This window comes from Odocoileus virginianus, chromosome 3 (genome assembly GCF_023699985.2).
Source record: "Odocoileus virginianus isolate 20LAN1187 ecotype Illinois chromosome 3, Ovbor_1.2, whole genome shotgun sequence".
Classification (NCBI taxonomy): Eukaryota; Metazoa; Chordata; class Mammalia; order Artiodactyla; family Cervidae; genus Odocoileus; species Odocoileus virginianus.
The window spans coordinates 50,848,961-50,873,245 of NC_069676.1; the positions used below are offsets into that span (position 1 = coordinate 50,848,961).

Genomic DNA, 24,285 nt, shown 5'->3' on the forward strand with positions numbered 1-24,285 from the left:
TTCTGGAAAGTTTCCAGCCATTATCTCTTTGTATAGTACCTTTTCACCTTTCATTTTGGATCTCTGATTATAAGACCACCATATGAATGGGTTACTAATGTGTTGTTAATGATCTGCTATGCTGGTCACCACTGGTTGCAGGAAGCTTATTCATTTGCCTCATTGTGCTATGAATGAATGCTATTTTTTTAATGTTGTTATGACGTGAAAAGAGTTGTGAAGTACTGTTGTAGACCTTCTCTCTCAATCATGCCTCTTATCTTTGTTCATTTACATATACACAAATGCACATTAAAAATGGATTCTGGCTAAATTCTTTAGATGTATATTTCAGTTTAAATGTCTCTACAAATATGTCTAATCTGCCTTTAGATCCATCTTTTTTTTTTTTTCTCCCCAATTACACTTGTCTTTAAATTTACTGAATATACTAATTTACCAGTCCTGGCAACTACCCTCTAAGAGAAAGCTAGCTTCAAGTGCAGCTCATCTCTTTAGGTACCTGCCTGCATGTAGTGTTAAATTTTTTAAGTCCAGCATTTCTTAATGGAAGGTTAGGACACTTCTAGTGTTCTGTCAGGGTAGCACTCTAATTATATCTTAAGATACATATTTTCATCCTTTTTTTTTTTTACCAAAAGGTTAGTATCTTGGCATTGACTTGTACCTGGATATTATCAACCCAAATAATTCATTATCAGAACTTTAACTGTTTACTTCAACAGTATCAAGCTCACTGCTTTAACAAGGGTACTGCTACAGGTAACCTTAAAAAATGAACTTTTCAAAAATGGGTTGTGGAAAATTTTCTTATTTTGGAGTATTACTAATACTCCTTAAGTCCTGTGACATTAAATGACAAAAATAGCATTAAGGTTGATGTGTGCTTTGGAAAAGCTGAAGTAGATATAGTCATGTAAGGATCTTCCCTGGTGGCTCAGAGAGCAAAGAATCTGCCTGCAATGCAGGAGACCTGGGTTTGATCCCTGGGTTTGGGAAGATTCCTCTGGAGGAAGGCATGGCAACTGACTCCAGTATTCTTGCCTGGAGAATCCCCATGGACAGAGGAGCCTGGTGGGCTACAGTCCAAGGGGTCCAAGCAAAGAGTTGGACACGACTGAGCAATAAAGCACAGTCATGTACACCATCCATAGATTTTTTTAGCCACTTTGAAACCACAGTTACTAATGGAATGAAGGCTTTAAAAAATTGGAATGCTACTTATGTGGAAGAGGTACATAGCTATCAACTCCGCATTTTAGAAAGCTTATAATGCCTACTGGTTCACAGACCTTCTATCGTTAGTTGTTGAAAATGCTACATTTTTACTAATATAGACAAGATACTTTGTATTTTTCAGAAGTTTTCTAGTTTGCCTTTGCTTGCTGAAAGTAGTCTCACTGAAGTTCATATTACCAGTTTACTTTTGTAAACTTTCAAGATAGCATTGCTCCTTTCTGGATAAGATACCTCTGTCCAACAGTCCAGCTCCAAAGCTGCATTAACTAATTCTTTAATAGTACTCAAGCTCACTTTTTTTAGGTCGTCCTTTTCTTTCATAATTGCTTTCTTTTAAAGTAGTTTTCATTGGGAGTATAGTTGACTCACAATGTTCTTAGGTTCCGCTGTACAGCACAGTGAATCAGTTATACAGGCAGCCACTCTTTTTTCAGATTCTCTTCCCATATAGGTCATTACAGAGTATTGAGTAGAGTTCCCTGTTCTTATTATATTTTATATATGGTAGTGTGTGTGTATATATATATATATATATATATATATCAGTCCCAGTTTCCCAATTTATCCCTCCCACCCTTCCCCCTTGGTAACCTTAGTTTTTCCCCCTACAACTATGACTATTTCTGTTTTGTAAATAACTTCATTTGTATGTAAGCAGTGTTACTGTTGTTCAGTTGCCCAATCATTTCTCACTCTTTTTGACACCATGGATTGCAGCACGCCAGGCCTTCCTGTCCCTCACCATCTCCTGGAGTTTGCCCAAGTTCATGTACATTACATTGGTACATGTAATGTACCATCCAGCCATCTCATCTTCTGTTGCCCTCTTCTCCTTTTGCCTTCAGTCTTTCCCATCCGGGTCTTTTCCAGTGAATTGGCTCTTCACATCAGGTGGCCACAGTATTGGTGTTTCAGCATCAGTCCTTCCAGTGAGTATTTAGGGTTGACTTACTTTAAGATTGATTGGTTTGATCTCCTTGCTGTCCAAGGGGCTCTCAAGAGTGTTCTTTAGCACCACAGTTTTAAAGTATCAATTCTTTGGCATTCTGCCTTCTTTAAGGTCCAACTCTTACAGTCGTACCATGACTACTGGACAGACCATAGCCTTGACTATACGGACCTTTGTTAGCAAAGTGATGTCTTTGCTTTTTAACACACTGTCTAGGTTTTTCTAGCTTTCCTGCCAAGAAGCAGTTGTTTTATAATTTCATGGCTACAGTCACCATCCACAGTGATATAAGCAATATCATGTGATAGTTATCTTTTCTCTGACTTACTCTGTATGACAGACTCTAGGTCCATCCATGTTGCTCTAGATGGCATTATTTTATTCTTTTGTTCATTATTATATGAACAAAATATTTTATATTCATTATTTTGTTCTTTTTTATGGCTGAGTAGTAATATTTCATTGTATATATGTACCACATCTTATTTATGTGTTTCTCTGTGGATGGACATTTAAGTTGCTGGCTATTATAAATAGTGCTGCAGTGGACACTGGAGTGCTGCATGTATTTGGAATTATGATTTTCTTTAGTTATATGCCCAGGAGTGGAATTACTAGATCATATGGTAGTTCTATTTTTAGTTTTGAAAGAACCTGTATAATGAGGCTTCCCAGGTGGCGCTAGTGGTAAAGAACCCATCTGCCAATGCAGGAGATGTAAGAGATGCAGGTTCAGTTCCTGCCTTGGGAAGATCCCTTGGAAGAAGGCATAGCAACCTAATCCAGTATTCTCACCTGGAGAATCCCATGGACAGAGGAGTCTGGAGGGCTGCAGTCTATAGGGTTGCAGAGTTGGACAAGACTGAAGCAACTCAGCAGGCACAACACATACTGTTCTCCATAATGGTTGTACCAATTGATGCTTCTACCAACAGTGTAAAAGGGTTTCCTTTTCTCCACACCCTCTCCAGCATTTATTATTTCTAAATTTTTTGATGGCCATTCTGACTGATATGATACCTCATTGTACTGTTGATTTGCATTTCTTTAATAATCAGTGATGTTGAGCATCTTTTCATGTGCTGTTTAGCCATTGTATGTCTTCTTTGGAGAAATGTCTGTTTAGAGCTGCCTATTTTTTGACTTAGTAGTTTCATTTTTGATACTGAGCTGCATGAATTGTTTGTGTACTTTGGAGATTAATCCCTTGTTCACTTCGTTTGCAAATTTTTTCTCTCATTCTATGGGTTGTTTTTTTTTGCTTTGTTGATGGTTTTCTTTGCTGTGCAAAAGCTTTTAAATTAAGGTCCCATCCATAATTTCTTCTATATAGTATGAAATATGTCATTGTATTACTATTACTAATGTACTATTAGTCATTGTATAACTAAAATTTTTGACTAAGTAACTGAGTTTGAGCAAGCTCCAGGAGTTGGTGATGGACAGGGAAGCATGGTGTGCTGCAGTCCATGGGGTCACAAAGAGTCAGACACAACTGAGTGAGTGAACTGAACAGTAGTGTAGAGAAAAATCATTCAAGTTGGCCTGTCTTCTGTAGTGGAAGTGTAAAAAGTTGTAGGAAGGAAGAAGGCTATAGATATTCCAGATCAGCAGTGACTTCCTCCTCCATGCCATGTGGTTCGTATACCTCTCCATTTCTCCATGATACCTATCTAATCTTATTAATCTTAGCCTTTCTAAAATTTTACATTTATGAAAATCTAAAGTACCAGGAAATAGTAGACTTGGTATCAATTATTTAGTGCTTTGTATACAAACAAACCTTTATTTCTAGACTTCTACGTTTTATGTTTTTGACATATTTTAGAAGTTCATTTTAGAAGAGAATAGATGTTCTACCAACCTGAAGAGAGGAGCAGTAAGGTTTTCATACAGAGATACTCTTCATAAGATACCTGAAGCCTGTTTAACTCAGAGGAAACATATAGCATATGTTTACATTGGTCATACATGCAGGGTAAAGCCATTCTCTGCCTGTGAAAGACAAATATCAAGTGTTTGAATTAAAGAGAAGTAATTCTTGTTCCGCAAAAAGTACTTTTCTATTTTGCAAAACGTTTATTAACTCATCTAACTATTGCAATTAATGTGAATTCCCTCTGATGTGAATTTTGGAAAGCTTTCCTTAAGTATTTAGAATTTATTCCTATAGAATCTTTTATCAGTCTTTCATTTAAATCAAGCTTTTATTGTAGTATTTAAATATGAGCAGTTAGACAACACAGTTTTAAATCTTACCCAGTTGAAAATCAAGTTATTTTTTTCATAGCACTGCATTCTAAAGACAACTGTGTGTGATAATGTTTATAGTTATGGAGAGGGTCAGAAATAAAACTTGACTCTAGGCTTTCTGATACCCAAAATCTGCCTCTGACCAATGTTATGTGACTGAATATTCTTCCAAATAAAGGACTACAAAATGAATTCTCAGTTAGGGTTCTCAACAGTTACGATCACATCTATGATTTTCAAGTAGATCTCTCAAGTTTCTTAACCTTTTAAATGACACAAAGAGCCTGAAACTGTGTCTCTTCATGGTTTAAAATAAGATCTGTTTTAAAATTTTTTGACAAAAAGTGACCTTGGACTTAAGGAAAAAATAAGGAGACAAGAATGGGAAATAGAATGCCCACTTAAAAACTATTGTTTCTGTAAGCCATCCATCCTCAAATAAAGTCAAACACTGAGAAAAAATTTCTGTAATTCCTACTTTAAGAAATATGTCAGGTTATGCTATGATGGTTTAAATCTAAATTTGAGTACCCTCCCAAATAAATACTCTGAGTCAGATTAATTTTATAAAAGATATGTTGGTGTTTCATATCGTAACTCCACACTTTTATTCCCAATTAATGACTTCAACTTTCTTTTTAGACAGTGACTATAGACATTGTCAACATGTTTTTAACTTCTAAAGTGAGCATGGTCAGATTCTGAAATGAGCAGCAAGTACTTAAGAGATTTCAAAGGTGTTTAAGCTTACATATAAGCTACATATTTTTAACTAGTTAAATTTAATCAAAAAACTTAAATCTTGTTCAGCCACAGCACAGTGGATTGAGCAGTCCTTTTTTGGCAATAGTCAGTCAGGGTGACATTTGTGTTTGAAGTAGACACTTGAAAGTATGTGTGGAGATCTGGCCTGATTAAGCACATGCCAGTGCCTACTAACGAAAAAGGATAGAATTAATAGAAGGCAGAGTTTGGTTAAAGCACACCCTTCACAGGCCTCTTGTCATGTTGCTTCTACCCATGAAGCCTGGGCTTTTCTCCTTCACGCCTCATTCAGTTACTCTGAAAATGACCTCTGTCTAGTAAAAACTCAAATTTTATTTTATTTGATGGTTATCTGTGTCTCCGCAACTAGAGTGTAAGCAATAAAGGCAGGGAACCTTGTTTGTCTTGTTCTCTGCTAATACTGTAGCAGGCACATACTAGGAGTGTGGTAAGTATTTGATGTTCCCCTGTAATCGGTTTTCCTGTTTGAAACTGCCCCTCTCTCCTCCCAGTGCTGGCTTCTTCATGCTCCTAAAACAAACTCTGTCTCATGGCTTTCAAGATGCTGCTTGACTTGGTCCCTGTCCACTTCTCTAAACTCACAGAAAGTCCTTATTGGCTTTCTCTCAGTTCCTCACATATGCCAAGGTTGTTTTTCAGCCTTTGTAGTCATCTCTTCTGCCTGAAATGCCCTACCTTTCCTATAAGCTTGTTCTTTTGTACTATTCAGTTCTCAGATATTTAGAGAGGTCTTCTATGGCACCCCATACTATTATGTTATGGCTCTCTGAAATAAATTTGGTCATTTATTTGGTATGTTAGCAGAGCCTTATGTAGTATAGCTCAAGCTCTTAAAAACAGTGTCTGACACTTGTTAAGTACTCAAATATGATTAAATGAATACTGTGCTGGAAAATAAGTATCACCAATAGAGATACACCGCCAAGTTTAACTCAGCAGTTAAGCCTCTTAAAATATCTAGAGCTAGTATCATCTAGACTCTACTAAACAGATAAAATTTGACCTTTACTGTGTCATGAGGCAAGCCCTGCTGTTTAACACTCAGCTCAAATAGATGCTTTTTTTTTTTTAATAACTTCTACACATTATTTTTGTGCCTGGTACACCCAACAGTGAAAACAATATGTCTGCTTGATTTTCATAGGATATCTTTTTAGGCAGTCCTCATCATTCCTTTTCTCCTTTACACATCCTCTGTTCATCAATAGATGTTAATTTCTAAACTTATTGCCACTCTGGACATAGTTTTTTTTAATATGGGATCCAGTTCTGAACAGGAACTACTAATGATGGATCAACTCACATTGAGTATAGTGAGACTGTTATTCCAGTAACATAGTTGAAGATTTTCATTAATTTTTTTTTTTTTGGACCCCATAGTCGACAGCACCCAGAGCTCACAATTAAATCTTTTTTTCACATGAATACAGATCTCCTTCTGCCCAGATCAGTGGGTATGCATATGTGAGTGTGTGTGACTTCCCTGTTTGCTATCTAATAAAGGAGATAAGCTGTGAGTGCAAAAGTAGTAATAAAAGGTAGAATGTGATAAAGGCTAGGGATATACAACAGAGAGGTTTTTACCTGGTGGTATGACCATCATGAGCTAGGGGTATGTTTGAAGAACTGATCATCTGAGGGGAAAAAGAATATGTGAAGGATAATAACAAGAGATAAAGTGAGGCCAGATTCTGGAAAGCCAGAAACCATGCTGAGTATGCACTGAGTGCTCAGTGAAGACACCTGTGTGTTAAGAAGAAAAACTTAGCATGATGGAGGATACACGGGCAGCAGAAAGCTGGTTAGGAAACAAGTGCAATGGGTAAGGGCGAATAGGTATTTGAAATATTTCACAGCATAGACCTAGAGAACTAGAGGATAGCTCATTTATCAGATCTTAGTGTGGTTGGTTTTCTCCCATTTTCTTTACAACTCATAGACATTGAGTGAGCCTTGCCATGCAAAGAGATGCTTCTTGTCTTTGGGTCCATATCTGTCAGCCCTTCATCCTAGTTGTCCTCATCTGTTCATTGTCCCTGCTGAAAGTAAGATCAACATGAATTGTATTATGCTGTTTCCTTTCTGAAATATGATCATATAATTAAAACAATGCCACAGTAAGTTTCCTTTTCCCTTGCTATAGACTTTACTGACCCCAAGAGATGCTATTTACAAAATATCCTTCAGTATGTCCTGGTACGTAATAGCACCACATGTAATTTGCTCTGTAGTACATTCTGGCCTGCCTTAAGCATTGATAAACTCTGCTTCAAGATGCTTGGTAGGTTGCCCAGTTCCAAGATAACCTGGTAGGATTGATTCAGTCCTGAAGGAATATGAATACAGGGAAAAAGACTCACAAGTGACTTACTCATTAATAATCAGATCAGGAGCAAAACATAGCATATTTGCACTTGATTGTCTGTATGATCTCCACCCCAGGGCGAATGCCATGAGGAACATCCATGAATATTGCAGTAGGGTCATTTGGTCATCCAGATGTAAGTTCCTGAATCCTGAATTAAGAGGAATAAAAGGTATGAGGAAACACTCTCGTTGCCAAAGAGAAGATCCTCTCTCTGGGAACTGCCAAAGACAGTTTTGGAAGACTAATAGAAGAAATGAAGTGTTAAGTGGACACAGTTTTCCTTTGCCATTTGACAGGTAAGACCAAAGCTCTGAGTAATTTTTTTTAATAGTATTCAATGTTAGAAAAAAGAGTAGCCAGTTTTTGTCACCTTTTGCTTATTTGAGTAAATATGACTAAATAGTAAAATGCTATATTAAAAAGCAAAACAGAAAGCCAAGAGTCCTGGCAGACATTACTCATTCAGTGGATTTAAGTTAAAAAAATCCACTCCTGATATTTATACCTCTTTACCCCTAGATTAAGTAGGGATGACAGGAAGCCATGGGACCAGGGTGATACAGAGCCAGAGTGTTTTATGTAAAACATTCTAAGGTTTACACCTTAGTGGTGGTATCTTTTGCATCTTACCTGGTATTGCCTTTGCCCATTTCACTGCTGCAATCACCTGCCGCCCACCTAACATGTTGAGTGCGGTCATGATCCGCCAAGTTGAATCTGGAATAGAGCTGTCATATCCTGCATATAACACCTCAGGTTCAATGACTTCCAGCAATGACACCAACGTAGGCGTGAGTTGTGGTAATGTTGCAGGAACTATTGTTTTGTTAGCAGGATTTTCAGAAGTTTCTTGCGAGACTCCTGTAGTGGCCTGCTGAATTCCTTTTATCTTTTTCTTTGTTTTTCGAGCTGTGGGTATATTAAAAAAAAATACACAGAAATCAGCTGTAATGGGAAAGTCTGGGCAGCATAGTTTATTCAAGAGGTATTTCAGTTGCTGAAACTAATTTGAAAGAGGAGAAATCTTTTATGTAGCAGTTATGATAAAGTGACATGAAAGAAGGGAAAAACACATTTTTTTCCCTGAAAGCAAAGAATCAAGGGGAACCCATTCATTTAATTTCCTCTACAAATAAGACAGTTACTTCATTATAGTTAAAATTAAATCTTACTATGTTAAAACAATATAAACATATCACTTACATATTCTTCCATTAAAGTAATTTGTCTCAATTTCACTCCAAAGTAAAAACTTGTATTAGTTTTATAAGGCAAATTACTATCGACTGAAAGGAAGAATTTAAGTTTGTAATACCAGTAACTATATTAGGGTTAGTCTAAATTATGGGTATAATGAAGAGAGTGATGCTGTTTATCGTCTTGCACAAGAGATCATGCATGCAGAAAGGTCCACATTTCACCTTAATATGATGTATACTATATGGGATTTAAAATCTTTGTGGACATTCAGAGAAAACCATTTCTTTATATAAATTACCACTCGGTATAATTTCTTTTATAAGAGATTTTAACTGATGATTTTATAAACCTAAAATATCTATTTTCATTTTTGAAATATATTTTCCATTTTAACTTTTATTTTTTACTTAGTTTGGAACAGTATAATTGAATTAAAAGATGGATTCTGTAGGTTTTTTTAGCAGACATATTCATATTCTTGAATTTACTTGTTCCAGTGACAAATGAAATACTCTTTTCTGGTTATATGTGGGGCCAAAGCAAGCAAATTACAGTATTCTTAAAGAGAAATTACTCAGAACTCCAGGGAGGGACAGGAATGTAAGTTGTATGAAAGCAGTAGTGTGCCTGTCTCAGTTATCAGGTATGTAGACCACTGTGCTAGGGAAAAGTAATTATTCTATCTTCTGTCCCTAAAATGACCAAGTACATAGTTTGCAGAGGACAGATGTGGGGGCAAGAACTATGTATATCCATGTGCAGTGTTAGAAGGGGGGGGAAAAAAAACAAACCCTGTCGTTTATGTTGAGTAGAATGGTCCCATTTCTTATTGTGCTCTGTGCTCAAACATTTAAGAATTTTTAGTTAACATTTCAAAACGGAGAAACACGATCATGACAGACATGTTCTAATTTATTTTACCATGCTCTATTGAAGACACAGTGTGGTGCAGTAGAGAGCATAAATATGAAACCAACATGCTGGAATATAATCCTGGCTCTGCCACTGAGTAGCTGGGTATCTGTGCAAGGTATTCCCTGGGCCTTTGTTTCCTTTTCTATAAAATGAGGATAATGTCAGTACCTACCCTCATAGGGTCTGTTGATAATTAAATCAGTTAGAATATATAAAATGCATGAAACAGTTCTTGGCACACCTTAAGTGCTATGTAAGAATGATCACTGTCTCAACTGGTAGTAAAATACAGTAGGAAAATATTCTGAATTCACATAGTCCAAGTCTATACAGAAATGACAAAAATGGAAGAGCTCCTATACATTAAGGAAGCTCTTCAAACAACCAAAGGTATCGTATCTTACACCCAGACCTCAAAATCATGAAATGTATTTTTCCATAACTTTAAATTTGTCTAGAATATGTTTTCTTACACTCTACAATAGAGCAGAAGAAAGGATAATGACAAACTGGAGGATTTTAAAGTCTTTCTCACCTTATCATAAAACTCCTATAAGAGAACACAGGCAAAAGATTTTCTGACAATCATACCCATGTTTTCTTAGGTCAGTCTCACAAGGCAATAGAAATAAAAAGACAATCTACAGATAGGAAGAAAATATTTGCAAATGATTCAACAAGGGCTTAATTTTCAAACATAGAAACAGCTCACACAACTTGCCAAAAAAAACCCAAACCACCCCCCAAAAAAGGGCAGAAGACCTAAAGAGACGTTTCTCCGAAGAAGTATACAGATGGCCAATAAGCATGTGAAAAGATGATTAACACTGCTTAGAGCTCCAAAGATGAAAGTTAAACTTGGTGTGTATTTGGGAGAGCATCTAAAAATGTTACTGGTAACTAGCCACACTGTATTTTAGTGATAGGACCAAATGTTGAGTTTATTCTTTGAATGAACTTATTTCTAATATAAAATATCTGAGATGAATACTTGGGGAATTAAAGGAAAGCAGTAAAGCTGGGGCTGGAGGACAATATATATAAACCAATCCCATTTTATTTAAATGGTCAGAGAGAAGGAAAATGAAACTAAAATATGCACAGAGATGTAAAGAAAAATGAGGAATAACTATCTGGTTTTGGTAATAAATTATCCAGGCACTGAACATCTACATGAATTTGTAGTCAGTCTCTGTAGCTTTTGTAACAACTACAAGAAAATGGGCATTTATCATTTTCTTTAAATCAATGTTTAACACATTGGCACTCTGTAGTCAAGTTTAAGAACGTAGGCATACTTGGAAAAAACTGGGCTAAGTGATTGATGTGTCATGAATGTTTGTAAATATGGTGAAGAAAGGACTCATCTTTTTTGCTATCAAAGTAGTAATGAAGAACTGAGAATGTTCTTGTGAGTGTGGATTGGGGAATTAGACTGTAGTTACACCCATAAATCTACTTTATGTTTTAAAACATGTACACAGTGTGTACTGGACAGCACCATCAGTTAGTGTCTTTTCTTTTTCTGTCAGAAGAAGCACATGGATTTCATCCTTCCTCTAGTAGCACAATATACAAGATTCAGTTCAGTTCAGTCACTCAGTTTTGTCTGACTCTTTGCGACCCCATGGACTGCAGCACACCAGGGTTCCCCGTCCATCACCAACTCCTGGAACTTGCTCAAACTCATGTCCATCAAGTCGGTGATGCCACCCAACCATCTCATCCTCCTGCCTTCAATCTTTCCCAGCATCAGGGTCTTTTCCTATGAGTCAGTTCTTTGCATCAGGTGGCCAAAGTATTGGAGCTTCAGCATCAGTCCTTCCAATGAATATTCAGGACTGATCTCCTTTAGGATGGACTGGTTGGATCTCCTTGCAGTCCAAGAGACTCTCAAGAGTCTTCTCCAACAGTTCAAAAGCATCCATTCTTCAGTGCTCAGCTTTATGGTCCAACTCTCAACATCCATATATGTCTATTGGAAAAAACATACCTTTGACTAGATGGACCTTTGTTGGCAAAGTAATGTCTCTGCTTTTTAATATGCTGTCTAGGTTGGTCATAACTTTCCTTCCAAGGAGTAAGCGTCTTTTAATTTCATGGCTGCAGTCACTATCTGCAGTGATTTTGCCCCCCCCTCCAGCCAAATAAAGTCTCTCACTGTTGCCATTGTTTCCCCATGTATTTGCCATGAAGTGATGGGACTGGATGCCATGATCTTAGTTTTTAGAATATTGACCTTTAAGCCAACTTTTTCACTATCCTCTTTCACTTTCATCAAGAGATTCTTTAGTTCTTCACTTTCTGCTGTGAGAGTAGTGTCATCTGAGGTTATTGATATTTCTCCCAGCAATCTTGATTCCAGCCTGTGCTTCATCCAGCCCGGCATTTCCCATGATATACTCTACATATAAGTTAAATAAGCAGGCTGACAATATACAGCCTTGAAGTACTCCTTTCCCAATTTGGGACCAGTCTGTTGTTCCATGTCTGGCTCTAACTGTTGCTTCTTGACCTGCATACAGATTTCTCAGGAGGCAGGTTAGGTGGTCTAGTATTCCCATCTCTTGAACAATTTTCCAGTTTGTTGTGGAAAGCAGAAGTCGATGTTTTTCTGGAACTCTCTTGCTTTTTTGATGATCCAGCGGATATTGGCAATTTGATTTCTGGTTCCTCTGCCTTTTCTAAATCCAGCTTGAACATCTGGAAGTTCATAGTTCACGTACTGTTGAAGCCTGGCTTGGAGAATTTTGAGCATTACTTTGCTAGTGTGTGAGTTGAGTGCCATTGTGTGGTAGTCTGAGCCTTCTTTGGCATTGCCTTTTCTTTGGGATTGGAATGAAAACTGACCTTTCCCAGTCCTGTGGCCACTGCTGAGTTTTCCAAATTTGCTGGCATATTGAGTGCAGCAGTTTCACAGCACCATCTTTTAGGATTTGAAATAGCTCAACTGGAATTCCATCACCTCCACTAGCTTTGTTCGTAGATTAGTCTTTGCAAAATTCAAGTCTGATCCTGTCTATGCCCCAATTTTCCATCTAACTCCTACTCAACTTCTCTAGATTTAAAACTCAGTGTTGGCTTTTTTTTTTGCCTTTTAGGACATAATCAGGTGACCATCCTCTTGCTCCTACTTGTCTCATAGTGTGTTGTATGATTTTGTGATTGACTCTGCAACCGAACTACACAATAAAAGTGCTTGAGTACAGGCACTATTTTACTGATTTTGAATACAAACACTGTTTTATTCATTTTATGTCTAATGCCTGCTTTGGTGAAAACTTGATGAATTGAAGTACACCACTGCCACCTTCAACTAAAGCAAAATTTGAAACTTTTTCCCCCAGAGAAAAGATTTCAAATAATGAGATCAATGTTAATTATACTTGTTATATAAACAGGAATATGAAACTCATTCATAACTAGTTTCAGATTTTGTGTTTGCTTGAAAAAAACCCATCAAAGGCTTTTTTCACTTTTTCCCCACTGTAGATTTGAAATAAAAGATTGATATATACATGTATATGCAAAGTAAAAGGTAAATAACAGAATAATTCTGACATGTTTCTATAACAGATATATTTACATTTCTAACCCTAGCAACTGAGTTTGAAAAAAGAAATAAAGACCAAAGTAATGTTTCGTCAAGTCTTACAAGCTTCATTATTACATGATTTCTTTCTTCGTTTATAGTTTGGCTATAATGAAGTCAGTCTATGTAATAAGCAGAATATGAAATACTCATTTTAAAAATCCTACTTTTAATTATTAAATCTGCTTATGTATTTTTTTAAAAAGTGATAAATTTTTATATGATGCGAAGACAATTCATTTTCAATATTTACATTACCTTCCAGGTTCATTCCAGCTTGAAGACATTTTCTATAGCGGCATGCTGGGCAGTTTTTTCTTCGAATTTTATCAATGATACAATCATTTCTTCCAGCACAAAGATAATTGTGCTGTCCTGTATGGAAAATAAAGGCACTGTTAAAATTTTTCAGTCCTTAAAGGATACTTTTATGGGGAGGCTCTTTTTTGTTGTTTTGGGTGGAACATAGCCAAGGACCAAAGGCACTGATTAAGGCAGGCATAATGTACATCCAATACAGTCAACTTAAAAAGTCTTTCGTATTGTTCATTAAAAAAAAAGTTACTGCACTATACATACAGAAAAGTACACAAGTCATAAATTTGTCACCTAATAAACTGAAACTTATTAAGAAGCAGAAAGTACCCCTCAAACTCTCTTTTTGCCCCTGTCCAGTCACTGCCTCTTCCTTGATAAACTTTTCTTTAAATTGTGCTTTAAACAGTTTCTTAACCATTACAGAAGACCTCTGTAATTACTATTTTATTATGACTTCTAACCCAGATCACACACAATGGTGTGATCGCTCACCTAGAGCCAGACATCCTGGAATGTGAAGTCAAGTGGGCCTTAGAAAGCATCACTATGAACAAAGCTAGTGGAGGTGATGGAATTCTAGTTGAGCTATTTCAAATCCTGAAAGATGATGCTGTGAAAGTGCTGCACTCAACATGTCAGCAAATTTGGAAAACTCAACAGTGGCCACAGGACTGGAAAAGGTCAGTTTTCATTCCAATCCCAAAGAAAGGCAATGTCAAAAAAAAATGCTCAAACTACTGCACAATCGCACTCAACTCACACACTAGTAAAGTAATGCTCAAAATTCTCCAAGTCAGGCTTCAGCAATACGTGAACCGTGAACTTCCAGATGTTCAAGCTGGTTTTAGAAAAGGCAGAGGAACCAGAAATCAAATTGCCAACATCCACTGGATCATCGAAAAAGCAAGAGAGTTCCAGAAAAACATCTATTTCTGCTTTATTGACTACACCAAAGCCTTCGACTGTGTGGATCACAATAAGCTGTGGAAAATTCCAAAAGAGATGGGAATACCAGACCACCTGACCTGCCTCTTGAGAAACCTGTATGCAGGTAAGGAAACAACAGCTAGAACTGGACCTGGAACAAAAGACTGTTACCAAATAGGAAAAGGGGTACGTCAAGGCTGTATATTGTCACCCTGCTTATTTAACTTATATGCAGAGTATATCATGAGAAACACTGGGCTGGAAGAAGCACAAGCTGGAATCAAGATTGCCAGGAGAAATATCAATAACCTCAGATATGCAGATGACACCACCCTTATGGCAGAAAGCGAAAGAGGAAAGTGAAAAAGTTGGCTTAAAGCTCAACATTCAGAAAACTAAGATCATGGCATCTGGTCCCATCACCTCATGGGAAATAGATGGGGAGACAGTGGAAACAATGTCAGACTTTATTTTTTGGGGCTCCAAAACCACTGCAGATGGTGATTGCAGCCATGGAATTAAAAGATGCTTACTCCCTGGAAAGAAAGTTATGACCAACCTAGACAGCATATTAAAAAGCAGAGACATTACTTTGCCAACAAAGGCCCATCTGGTCAAAGCTATGGTTTTTCCAGTGGTCATGTATGGATGTGAGAGTTGGACTATAAAGAAAGCTGAGTGCCGAAAAATCGATGCTTTTGAACTATGGTGTTGGAGAAGCCTCTTGAGAGTCCCTTGGACTGCAAGGAGATCCAACCAGTCCATCCTAAAGGAGATCAGTCCTGGGTATTCATTGGAATGACTGATGCTGAAGCTGAAACTCCAATACTTTGGCCACCTCATGTGAAAAGTTGACTCGTTGGAAAAGACCCTGATGCTGGGAGGGATTGGAAGCAGGAGGAGAAGGGGATGACAGAGGATGAGATGGCTGGATGGCATCACCGACTCGATGGACATGGGTTTGAGTAAACTCCAGGAGTTGGTGATGGACGGGGGGGCCTGGCGTGCTGTGATTCATGGGGTCACAAAGAGTCGGACATGACTGAGCGACTGAACTGAACTTTACTGAATCTAATGCTTAGGAGGATTAAAGAAAGAGGAAACTGGTTTAAAAATATGGTGAGAGTACCAAAGGGAAAGTTACTTTAATTCAGCATGGCACCACCACATGCAAATAAAGTATGCTTCCCTTCCAAATTTTAAATGGTTATTGGTAAAGGCTTAATCTTAATTATGTTAAGGTCACCAGCAATTAGTCAGGTGAATCACAGACTTGGCAAACTAAACTACTGTATATGTAACTTAGGGAGATATATTCATTATTTCACATGTTTTTAGACACCAGATATTGATGATTGTTACTGTCTAAAATCTTCTGGGACCCAGTATTAAATGTGTTTAGAGGCAGAAATGCAGTTTTTACCTGTCAAAACCTCCCTCTACCCTCAGTGTACCCTCCTTTGTTGAAGAAAACTATCTGAGGATTTGCTAGCCTGGCAAAAACTGAAAGGCTCCTTCTACACAAGACCAGCATATCTAAACAGAACACTGGATAGTTAAGACTCCACGTCCTTACACTAGAGAGGGTGGTATTCAGAAGATTGCAGGACATTTGTCTTCTCAAAAATAAATCATATTCAAAGGAAAGAGAAAAAATAATAATCATCAATTCGTTAGGTTGAATATACCTAGTTCTGCTACTAGGAAAAGATCCTTTATGTATAGAATAATCTACTTGATTTGGATAAAACAAACTAAATTCACTTCTTCCTAACATGTTAAATCACAGGGCTTGTTAAGCATTAATTTGGGGTAGATGGTTAACTACATCAGTTTCAGTTCTTTAAGGCCACAGAATTTGACTACTGGTCTCAATTCAGCTTTGTTCCAGAGTTGTTATCCAGTGCCAAGTGTCTGTACCAGTCGTTCCTATTCCTTTCTGTATTGTGTAAGTTTCCTAGCTTCTTTTCTTGGACAGGATATGGAAGCTCTAACCCAATAATTCTGTTATACAGAATTAAAGAAGGAACAACAAATAATATCATAGTTGAAGCAGTTATAATAATGAAAACGTTTTAACCCATAAGACTACCCCTGAATCATTGTTCTTCAGTTACCTAGAAGGACAATTAAAAAAAATTATAGTAAACACAGAGAAAGTTTCAATACTTTATATCTAACCAAAAGCTCAGAATGTGCATGTTAAGCTAATATTTATTTTTGGCTGTGCTGGTTCTTCCTTATTGTATGGGCTTTTTCTCTAGTTGTGGCAAGCAGGGGCTACTCTCTAGTTGTAGTGCTTGGGCTTCAACAGTTGTGGTACACGGGCTAAGTTGCTCTGTAGCATATGGGATCTTTCCAGATCAGGGATTGGGTCTGTGTCTCCTGCATTAACAGATGGATTCTTTACCACTGAGCGACCAAGGAAGCCCTAATAATGTTTTCTTTATCCCAGGTATATCTTCAGCACAATTAAGAATCTGAGCTACAGAATCAGGGGGCATTGTACCTTCATAAGTTCAAATGCTCTATCTGGTTATTAGTATGAAGTTGGATAAGTATGTGGGTATCGTATCTATAAAAAGAGGAGTTTCAACTAGTGGTCACTGTTTACAAGGCATGGACATGTACTCCCTGTCAATATATTTGATAAGAGAATAAGACATTTTAGTTTGGAGTTTCTGTCTTCTACCACTTGGTAAATTTGTTTTCTTACTAGAAAGAGGGCAGATGTCAGGAGAAAAGCCTTCAGGCCAGCTGGGATTCCTCAATATCGTTTTGTTTGTATTGTCCTTATTTTTACAATAAAAATCAGTTTTTGCACTCATTTATGATAAAAACTCTCCAGAAAGCAGGCATAGAAGGAGCATACTTCAACATAATAAAAGCCATATATGATAAATCCACAGCAAACATTATCCTCAATGGTGAAAAATTGAAAGAATTTCCCCTCAAGTCAGGAACAAGACAAGGGTGCCCACTCTCACCACTACTATTCAACATAGTTTTGGAAGTTTTAGCCATAGCAACCAGAGAAGAAAAAGAAATAAAAGGAATCATATTGGAAAAGAAGAAGTAAAGCTCTCACTGCAGATGACATGATCCTGCACATAGAAAACCCTAAAGGCACCACCAGAACATTATTAGAGCTAATCAAAGAATAAAGTTGCAGGATATAAAATTAATACACAGAAATCCCTTGCATTCCATACACTAACAATGAGAAAACAGAAAGTGAAATTAAGGAAACAATCCCATTCACCAAGACTAAAATACTCTATATAGAAAACTATAAAACGCTGATGAAAGAAATCAAAGATGACACAAATAGATGGAGAAATATACCATGTTCATGGATCAGAAGAATCAATATAGTGAAAATGAATATACTACCCAAAGCAATCTACAGATTCAATGCAATCCCTATCAAGCCACCAATGGTATTTTTCCCAGAACTAGAACAAATAATTTCACAATTTGTATAGAAATAGAAAGAAAACTTGAATAGCCAAAGCAATCTTGAGAAAGAAGAATGGAACTGGAGGAATCAACCTGTCTGACTTCAGACTACACTACAAAGCCACAGTCATCAAGACAGTATGGCACTGGCACAAAGATACAAATATAGATCAGTGGAACAAAATAGAAAGCCCAGAAATAAATCCACGCACCTATGGACATCTTAGCTTTGACAAAGGAGGCAAAAATATACAATGGAGAAAAGACAATCTCTTTAACAACTGGTGCTGGGAAAGCTGGTCAACTACCATTAGCAGAATGAAACTAGAACACTTTCTAACACCATACACAAAAAAACTCAAAATGGATTAAAGATTTAAATATAAGACCAGGAACTATAAAAACTCCTAAAGGAAAACATAGGCAAAACACTCTGACATAAATCACAGCAAGATCCTCTATGACCCACCTCCCAGAGTAATGGAAATAAAAGCAAAAATAAACTAAAAGCTTTTGTACAACAAAGGAAGCTATAAGCAAGGTGAAAAGACAGCCTTCAGAATGGGAGAAAAATGGCATAACGAAGCAACTGACAAAGAATTAATCTCAAAAATATACAAGCAGCTCATGCAGCTCAGTACCAGAAAAATAAATGACCCAATCAGAAAGTGGGCCAAAGGACTAAAGAGACAGTTCTCCAAAGAAGACATACAGATGGCTAACAAACACATGAAAAGATGCTCAACATCATTCATCATCAGAGAAATGCAAGTCAAAACCACAATGAGGTACCATCTCACGCTGGTCAGAATGGCTGCTATCAAAAAGTCTACAAACAAATGCTGGAGAGGGTCTGGAGAAAAGGGAACCCTTGTACACTGTTGGTGGGAATGCAAACTAGTGACAACCACTATGGAGAACAGTGTGGAGATTCCTTAAAAAACGAAATAGAACTGGCATTCGACCCAGCAATCCCAGTGCTGGGCATACACACCGAGGAAACCACAATTGAAAGAGACACGTATACCCCAGTGTTGATTGCAGCACTGTTTATAATAGCTAGGACACCGAAGCAACCTAGATATCCATCAGCAGACGAATGGATAGGAAAGTTTTGATACATATACAAAATGGAATATTACTCAGCTATTAAAAGGAATGCATTTGAATCTGTTCTAATGAGGTGGATGAAACTGGAGCCTATTATACAGAGTGAAGTAAGTCAAGAAAGAAAAACACCAATACAGTATATTAACGCATATATATGGAATTGAGAAAGATGGTAATGATGACCCTGTACATGAGACAACAAAAGAGAGACAGATATAAAGAGACTTTTGGACTCTGTGGGAGAAGGTGAGGGTGGGATGATTTGAGAGAACATCATTGAAACATGTATATTACCATATGTGAAATAGATGACCAGTCCAAGTTTGATGCATGAAACAGGGCACTCAAAGCCAGTACACTGGGACAACCCAGAGGGATGGGATGGGGAGGGAGGTAGGAGGGGGGGTGATGGGGACACATGAACACCTGTGGCTGATTCATGTCAATGTATGACAAAAACCACCACAATATTGTAATTAGCCTCCAACTGAAATAAATAAATTTTTAAAAACCCAGGATCAAATGCCAAAAACTGATTATTTCTGGTAGGAGTTGTAGCCTGTCTCCAAGTTGACCCCCAGTGGTCTCTGTCTCCTGGTAGTCACACTATATACCAGGACTGGCATGTGACCAATAAAATAGGGCCAAAGCGACTATGTCACATCTGAGATTGAGTAATAAAGAAAATACGTTCTCATCGTTTGTTCTAGGGGATGCCAGTTGCTATGTTGAGAGCAGCGTTAGAAGAGGCCTACATGATGATGAACCGAAGCTTCCTGCCAAAGCAGTGTTAATGAGCTGCAAGTGGAGTCTGCAGCTTCCACCAACAGTCTGAATGTAACTTCATGAGAGACCCAGCACTATCCAGCTAATAAGCTGTTCCCAAATTCTTGGCTCTTAAGAAACTGTGTGACATAATTGACATCTGTTGTTTTTAGCCACTAATTTGGGGGGTAATTTGTTACACATCAACAGATAACTAATACAGTAGGGATAGTAAAAGTGTTGTTTTAAATAAATTTAAGTTATAAAAAATAGTGATCCAAGAAAAATACTAGGTAGTAAACAGAAGAATGATGCATGGACATGATCAAGTTAATTAATTAACATAGTACAGGAAACAGGCCACACAGCAAACTGCATCATCTAGGGTTTTTTGTAGTTTGTACATACTCTGCTGGAAGTACCCAAGTTTCAAATGTGAACTGTGACTGTGAGCTTAAGTGCGACAGCTTCACACTCAAGAAAGCTTCAGCTTCTTTACTGCTGTCAAAACCAGTGTCGTATAGTGCAAAGTGCACTTGGCAAGGTTGCTAGGAAGCCCTTGGTCTGAATTGCAGCTCTGCTGCCTAGCTGTGTGATCTCAGTAATGTTTATTAACTTTTCTGAGCTCCCAGTTTCTCCATCTGTAAAGCTGGAAAATTAGCATCTACCTTGCTGTGCTTCTGCAAGGGTTAAAGGCAGTTGTGAAGAACATTCTTAAAATAGTGCCTAACATATTGTAGGCACTCAATAAACACTATGAATATTTCCCTTGTTATTGCTTTCATCTCAGTATGTAACTAGATTATAAACTGCCAGGAGATGAGATTTTTATCCTTTCAGAAGTCAGTGAAGCATTGAGGTTAAGAGCCTGTTTGCAGACAGCTATGCTTGAATCCTAAGTCTGCTGCTTAAGCTGTTGAGCGTCAGTTCCCTAGTGTATCAAATAAGAGCTCATAGAGCTGCTAAGTAAGTAGCATGACACATATAAAACGTAGTACTTGGGTGTGCTAGTCACTCAGCTGTGTCTCTTAGCTACCCCATGGACTGTTGCCCGCCAGGCTCCTCTCTATGGGATTTCCCAGACAAGAACACTGAGTGGGTTGCCATTCCCTCCTCCAGGGGATCTTCCTGACCCAGGGTAGTATGACATACATAAAACATAGTACTTGGTAAATTATTAAGAAAAGTAGCCATGTGTTTGTCTCCAATATGACCCACCAACAAAGAATATATGCAGTTTGTGCAAAGGGAGCATAAGAAGAAGGGACTCAGTGAAAAAAAGACCACTGAACTAGTATACATCTAAAGAAATGAAGCTACCCAAATTCTTTTCTGTACACAGAAAGTAACTCTCAGAATAATGAATAAAATTCAAAAGCTCAGTCCTTGATCTGGCTTGTATGGACAAGAAAAACTTGTACAAATTTCCTAAAAATATTTAGCTTTTGGGGCTTTATGATACTATGTCTGTTTGGTGGATAATCTATAATTTCTGGCAAGTATTAAAAATGGAATGAATGTAGTGTAATGAAAATCACACAAGCTTCATCTTTGTAACTGTTCAAGAAAGTGCTCTAAAATCTGTATATGGGCTTAAAACATATTCTCATCATGTCTAGAAAGAGATAAGTAGATCTGCTGTGAGTTAGGTTAGCAAGTGATTACAGAATTTTAGAGCTGGAAGGGACTCTGGAGAAAATTTAAATCCAAATAAAGGATTTACTTAGGGCTTCCCTGGTGACTCCGATGGGGGGAAAAAAAAATCTACCTGCAATTTAGGAGACCCACACTCAACCCCTGGATTGGGAAGATCTGCTTCAAGTTAGGATAGCAAATGATTTCAGAATTTTAGAGCTGGAAGGGACCATGGAGAAAATTTAAATCCAAGTAAAGGATTTACTCAACACAGTTTACATTTTAACCTTTTCTTATTTATCATGTAATCTTAGCTATCTCATATTTAACTGAAATACATACATATATTTTGAAAGAGCACAGCTAATATTCACATATTCATAGCTAAAAACATGCATAAGAATTTAATTCTAAAGCAGAGAATTTAATCCTAAAGCATAGGGGGCATATGGCCTGCAGTGATGTCTTATTTGTAATATATTTAGCTTTTCTTTTCTTTTTAAATTGCATTTGGATGCTTTTAGGTAAGGCATGCTTGCACCCTCTATCAGTGACTGCCCTTCTTCACTCATCCGGTATTGTATTTGGCCAGAACGACACATACTCAATACCTGTAGGCACTGGAACTGGAATTTTTAGCCCCATTTTAAGAAATAATTTTAGTTAAAATGAGGGAAATGGAAAAAAAAAATTTTTTTTAAATTCCTCTATTTCTTTTAAGGCTCCATTGTCTCATTCTGAATTTCACTTTCAGAATTAAATCTGTCAATATTACTTATTATATACAGGAATACTGTAACACTGTTAACACATTTACACCATGGACAGAACTAATCAGTGAAGAAAATGCTGAATAAAGTGAGGACAAGAAGCAGCTTCCATCTGGGGCAGATAACATCTACTTTGTTAGCAGCATTGCATTAATTAGGGATGAGCTTTACTTAATGACTCTACTCAGTTATTGGGTGATAACCAAACTGGTTAAAGCCTCAATTCCTGTGCTCTCTGTGGAATAACTTAAGTAATTTTATAGTTTGCTAATGTATTAAAAGCAATCCAAACAAAAGAAAATGACTCATCTAACCCTTAAGCATATGCAAACACAACTGAAGCCAAATAATAATACTTCATGTGCTGTGAATAAAAAGTTTTAAAAAATATAATTATCTAATCAGAGCTTTAGGTATCCGTTCAGGCCACACTGCCTTCTAACTGCTTTACAAATAACTAAATTACACAACAGTTTTTCCCAAGAGGATTCACTGGTAATATTAGAAAATTTTAGTGTGACTTCCAGTAATTTGCTTATGGAATGAATTTTACCTTTAAGGAGGTGACGGGCAGACTGAGTCTGTAACAAGGGTAAACATTATGTGAATATAATATTTGTCAAGTGAAATCACTTTCTTTTAAACACCTTTCCTGACCTCCCCAGGCAGTTTATCACTTGCTCCTCTGTATTATAATCTCTGTACCTTGTAACAATGAACTCATCTTTCACTTCCAAGTAGACTGTGACCTCCCAGAGGACAGTGGGAGATCCTTACATCACATTTATATCACATAGCACAGCCCTGGCTTATTAGAAAACAAAACATGTTTCCCCCTCACTATCACTCATTTTTGCCAGACTAGAATAGTGGGTGGCTCTAAAACTAGCCAACTGATGGGAATTAAAGTTGGTAATACTAATACAATGAGCACTAGTTGCTGCCGAAACCTAAAACCATCATTTCACATGCATAGCACTTTCTTACGGTTATTTTCTGTTCTCTGACCATACTCCCTCCCTTCAATTTTTACTTGTCTGTTTTATCTTAGTTTGCTTTTAAAAGTATCTTTTCCCCACTAGAAGAGTTAGGAGCCACCCTCCTATCCCTGATTTTAATGACTTCCAGTGTTAAAGGGCTTTGCATACAGAATCCAGTCTGAGAAACAGAAACCAAATAGAGGAAAAATAAAACTCTTCAAAACACACACTACCTTCCACTGCTCTCTTGAAGAATACTTTACAGCTTCCACAAGTCAGGACCCCATAGTGGCACCCCGAAGCCTCATCTGAGCACACCAAGCAGAGTTTGGGGGGCGGCCCCGCAGCCGCCGAGGAGCTGGACGGGGGGGAGCTCACATCCGGCCTCATTCCCGGGCTAGGAAGGAAGAAAGCAGTGTTAGGGTCTAACTGTCAGGACTGTCAAACAAGTATCAAAACACAGTTCTCTTACCTCTTTCACTCCACAGTAAACATGTTCACACTGAACGTGTGTATTTCAAATACTGGCAAGAATGAAAAAAAAAATCCTACCGAGACGTAGTCAAATGTTTTATTATTCTTCTATACAAAATTAAGAGTGAGGTCATTTATTTTTAAGTATCCCTTAGAAGTTCCCTGGAGGTCTAGTGGTTAGGATTTGGCACTTTGATTTCCACAGTCCCAGGTTCAATCCCTGGTCGAAACTGAAATCCCACAAGTCACGCAGCATGGCAAAAAAAAAACCAACACACAAAAAATCTTTAAGAAGAATGGTGAAATTGTGCTTTGCTTAGATACAATTTTTAGTTGCTTGGCATCTGTTTACAATCATCTTTAAAGGAATAATTGTGTAATTACCACCATGATCAAGAGATACAGTATTATCCATCTTCCCCCCAAAGATGCCACCTATGTAAGAAATTTCTCTCTGCAATATTCTTAATCTGCCTATTCTCTAAAAGAGATAATATTTAGGAATAAACTTTGGGTGTTAGGTGTGTCTTTATTAATGCAACTAA

The 24,285-nt window shown here is 37.4% G+C and overlaps 1 protein-coding gene and 1 long non-coding RNA gene across 8 annotated transcripts in view; one reads left to right on the forward strand and one right to left on the reverse strand.

Moving 5' to 3' along the window:
* The window catches only part of LOC110149158 (uncharacterized), a 55,715-nt gene extending 42,006 nt beyond the window's left edge, over nucleotides 1–13,709 (forward strand). Inside the window, exons 2-3 of the long non-coding RNA XR_002317378.2 lie at nucleotides 7,670–7,891; nucleotides 13,568–13,709. This is a non-coding gene — a long non-coding RNA (uncharacterized lncRNA). The remainder of the gene's footprint in view (nucleotides 1–7,669; nucleotides 7,892–13,567) is intronic.
* Nucleotides 1–24,285, reverse strand: part of NR3C1 (nuclear receptor subfamily 3 group C member 1) — a 120,845-nt gene that overhangs the window by 11,353 nt on the left and 85,207 nt on the right. For 6 of the 7 annotated variants that reach the window (XM_070465572.1, XM_020911515.2, XM_020911513.2 and 3 more), the window contains exons 3-7: nucleotides 23,497–23,663; nucleotides 13,561–13,677; nucleotides 8,226–8,504; nucleotides 7,599–7,743; nucleotides 4,053–4,183 (exon numbers count right to left, since the gene is read on the reverse strand). In XM_070465572.1, the coding sequence (XP_070321673.1) occupies nucleotides 4,053–4,183; nucleotides 7,599–7,743; nucleotides 8,226–8,504; nucleotides 13,561–13,677; nucleotides 23,497–23,663 (839 nt within the window). The remainder of the gene's footprint in view (nucleotides 1–4,052; nucleotides 4,184–7,598; nucleotides 7,744–8,225; nucleotides 8,505–13,560; nucleotides 13,678–23,496; nucleotides 23,664–24,285) is intronic. The other variant, XM_020911518.2, reaches the window with a different exon arrangement.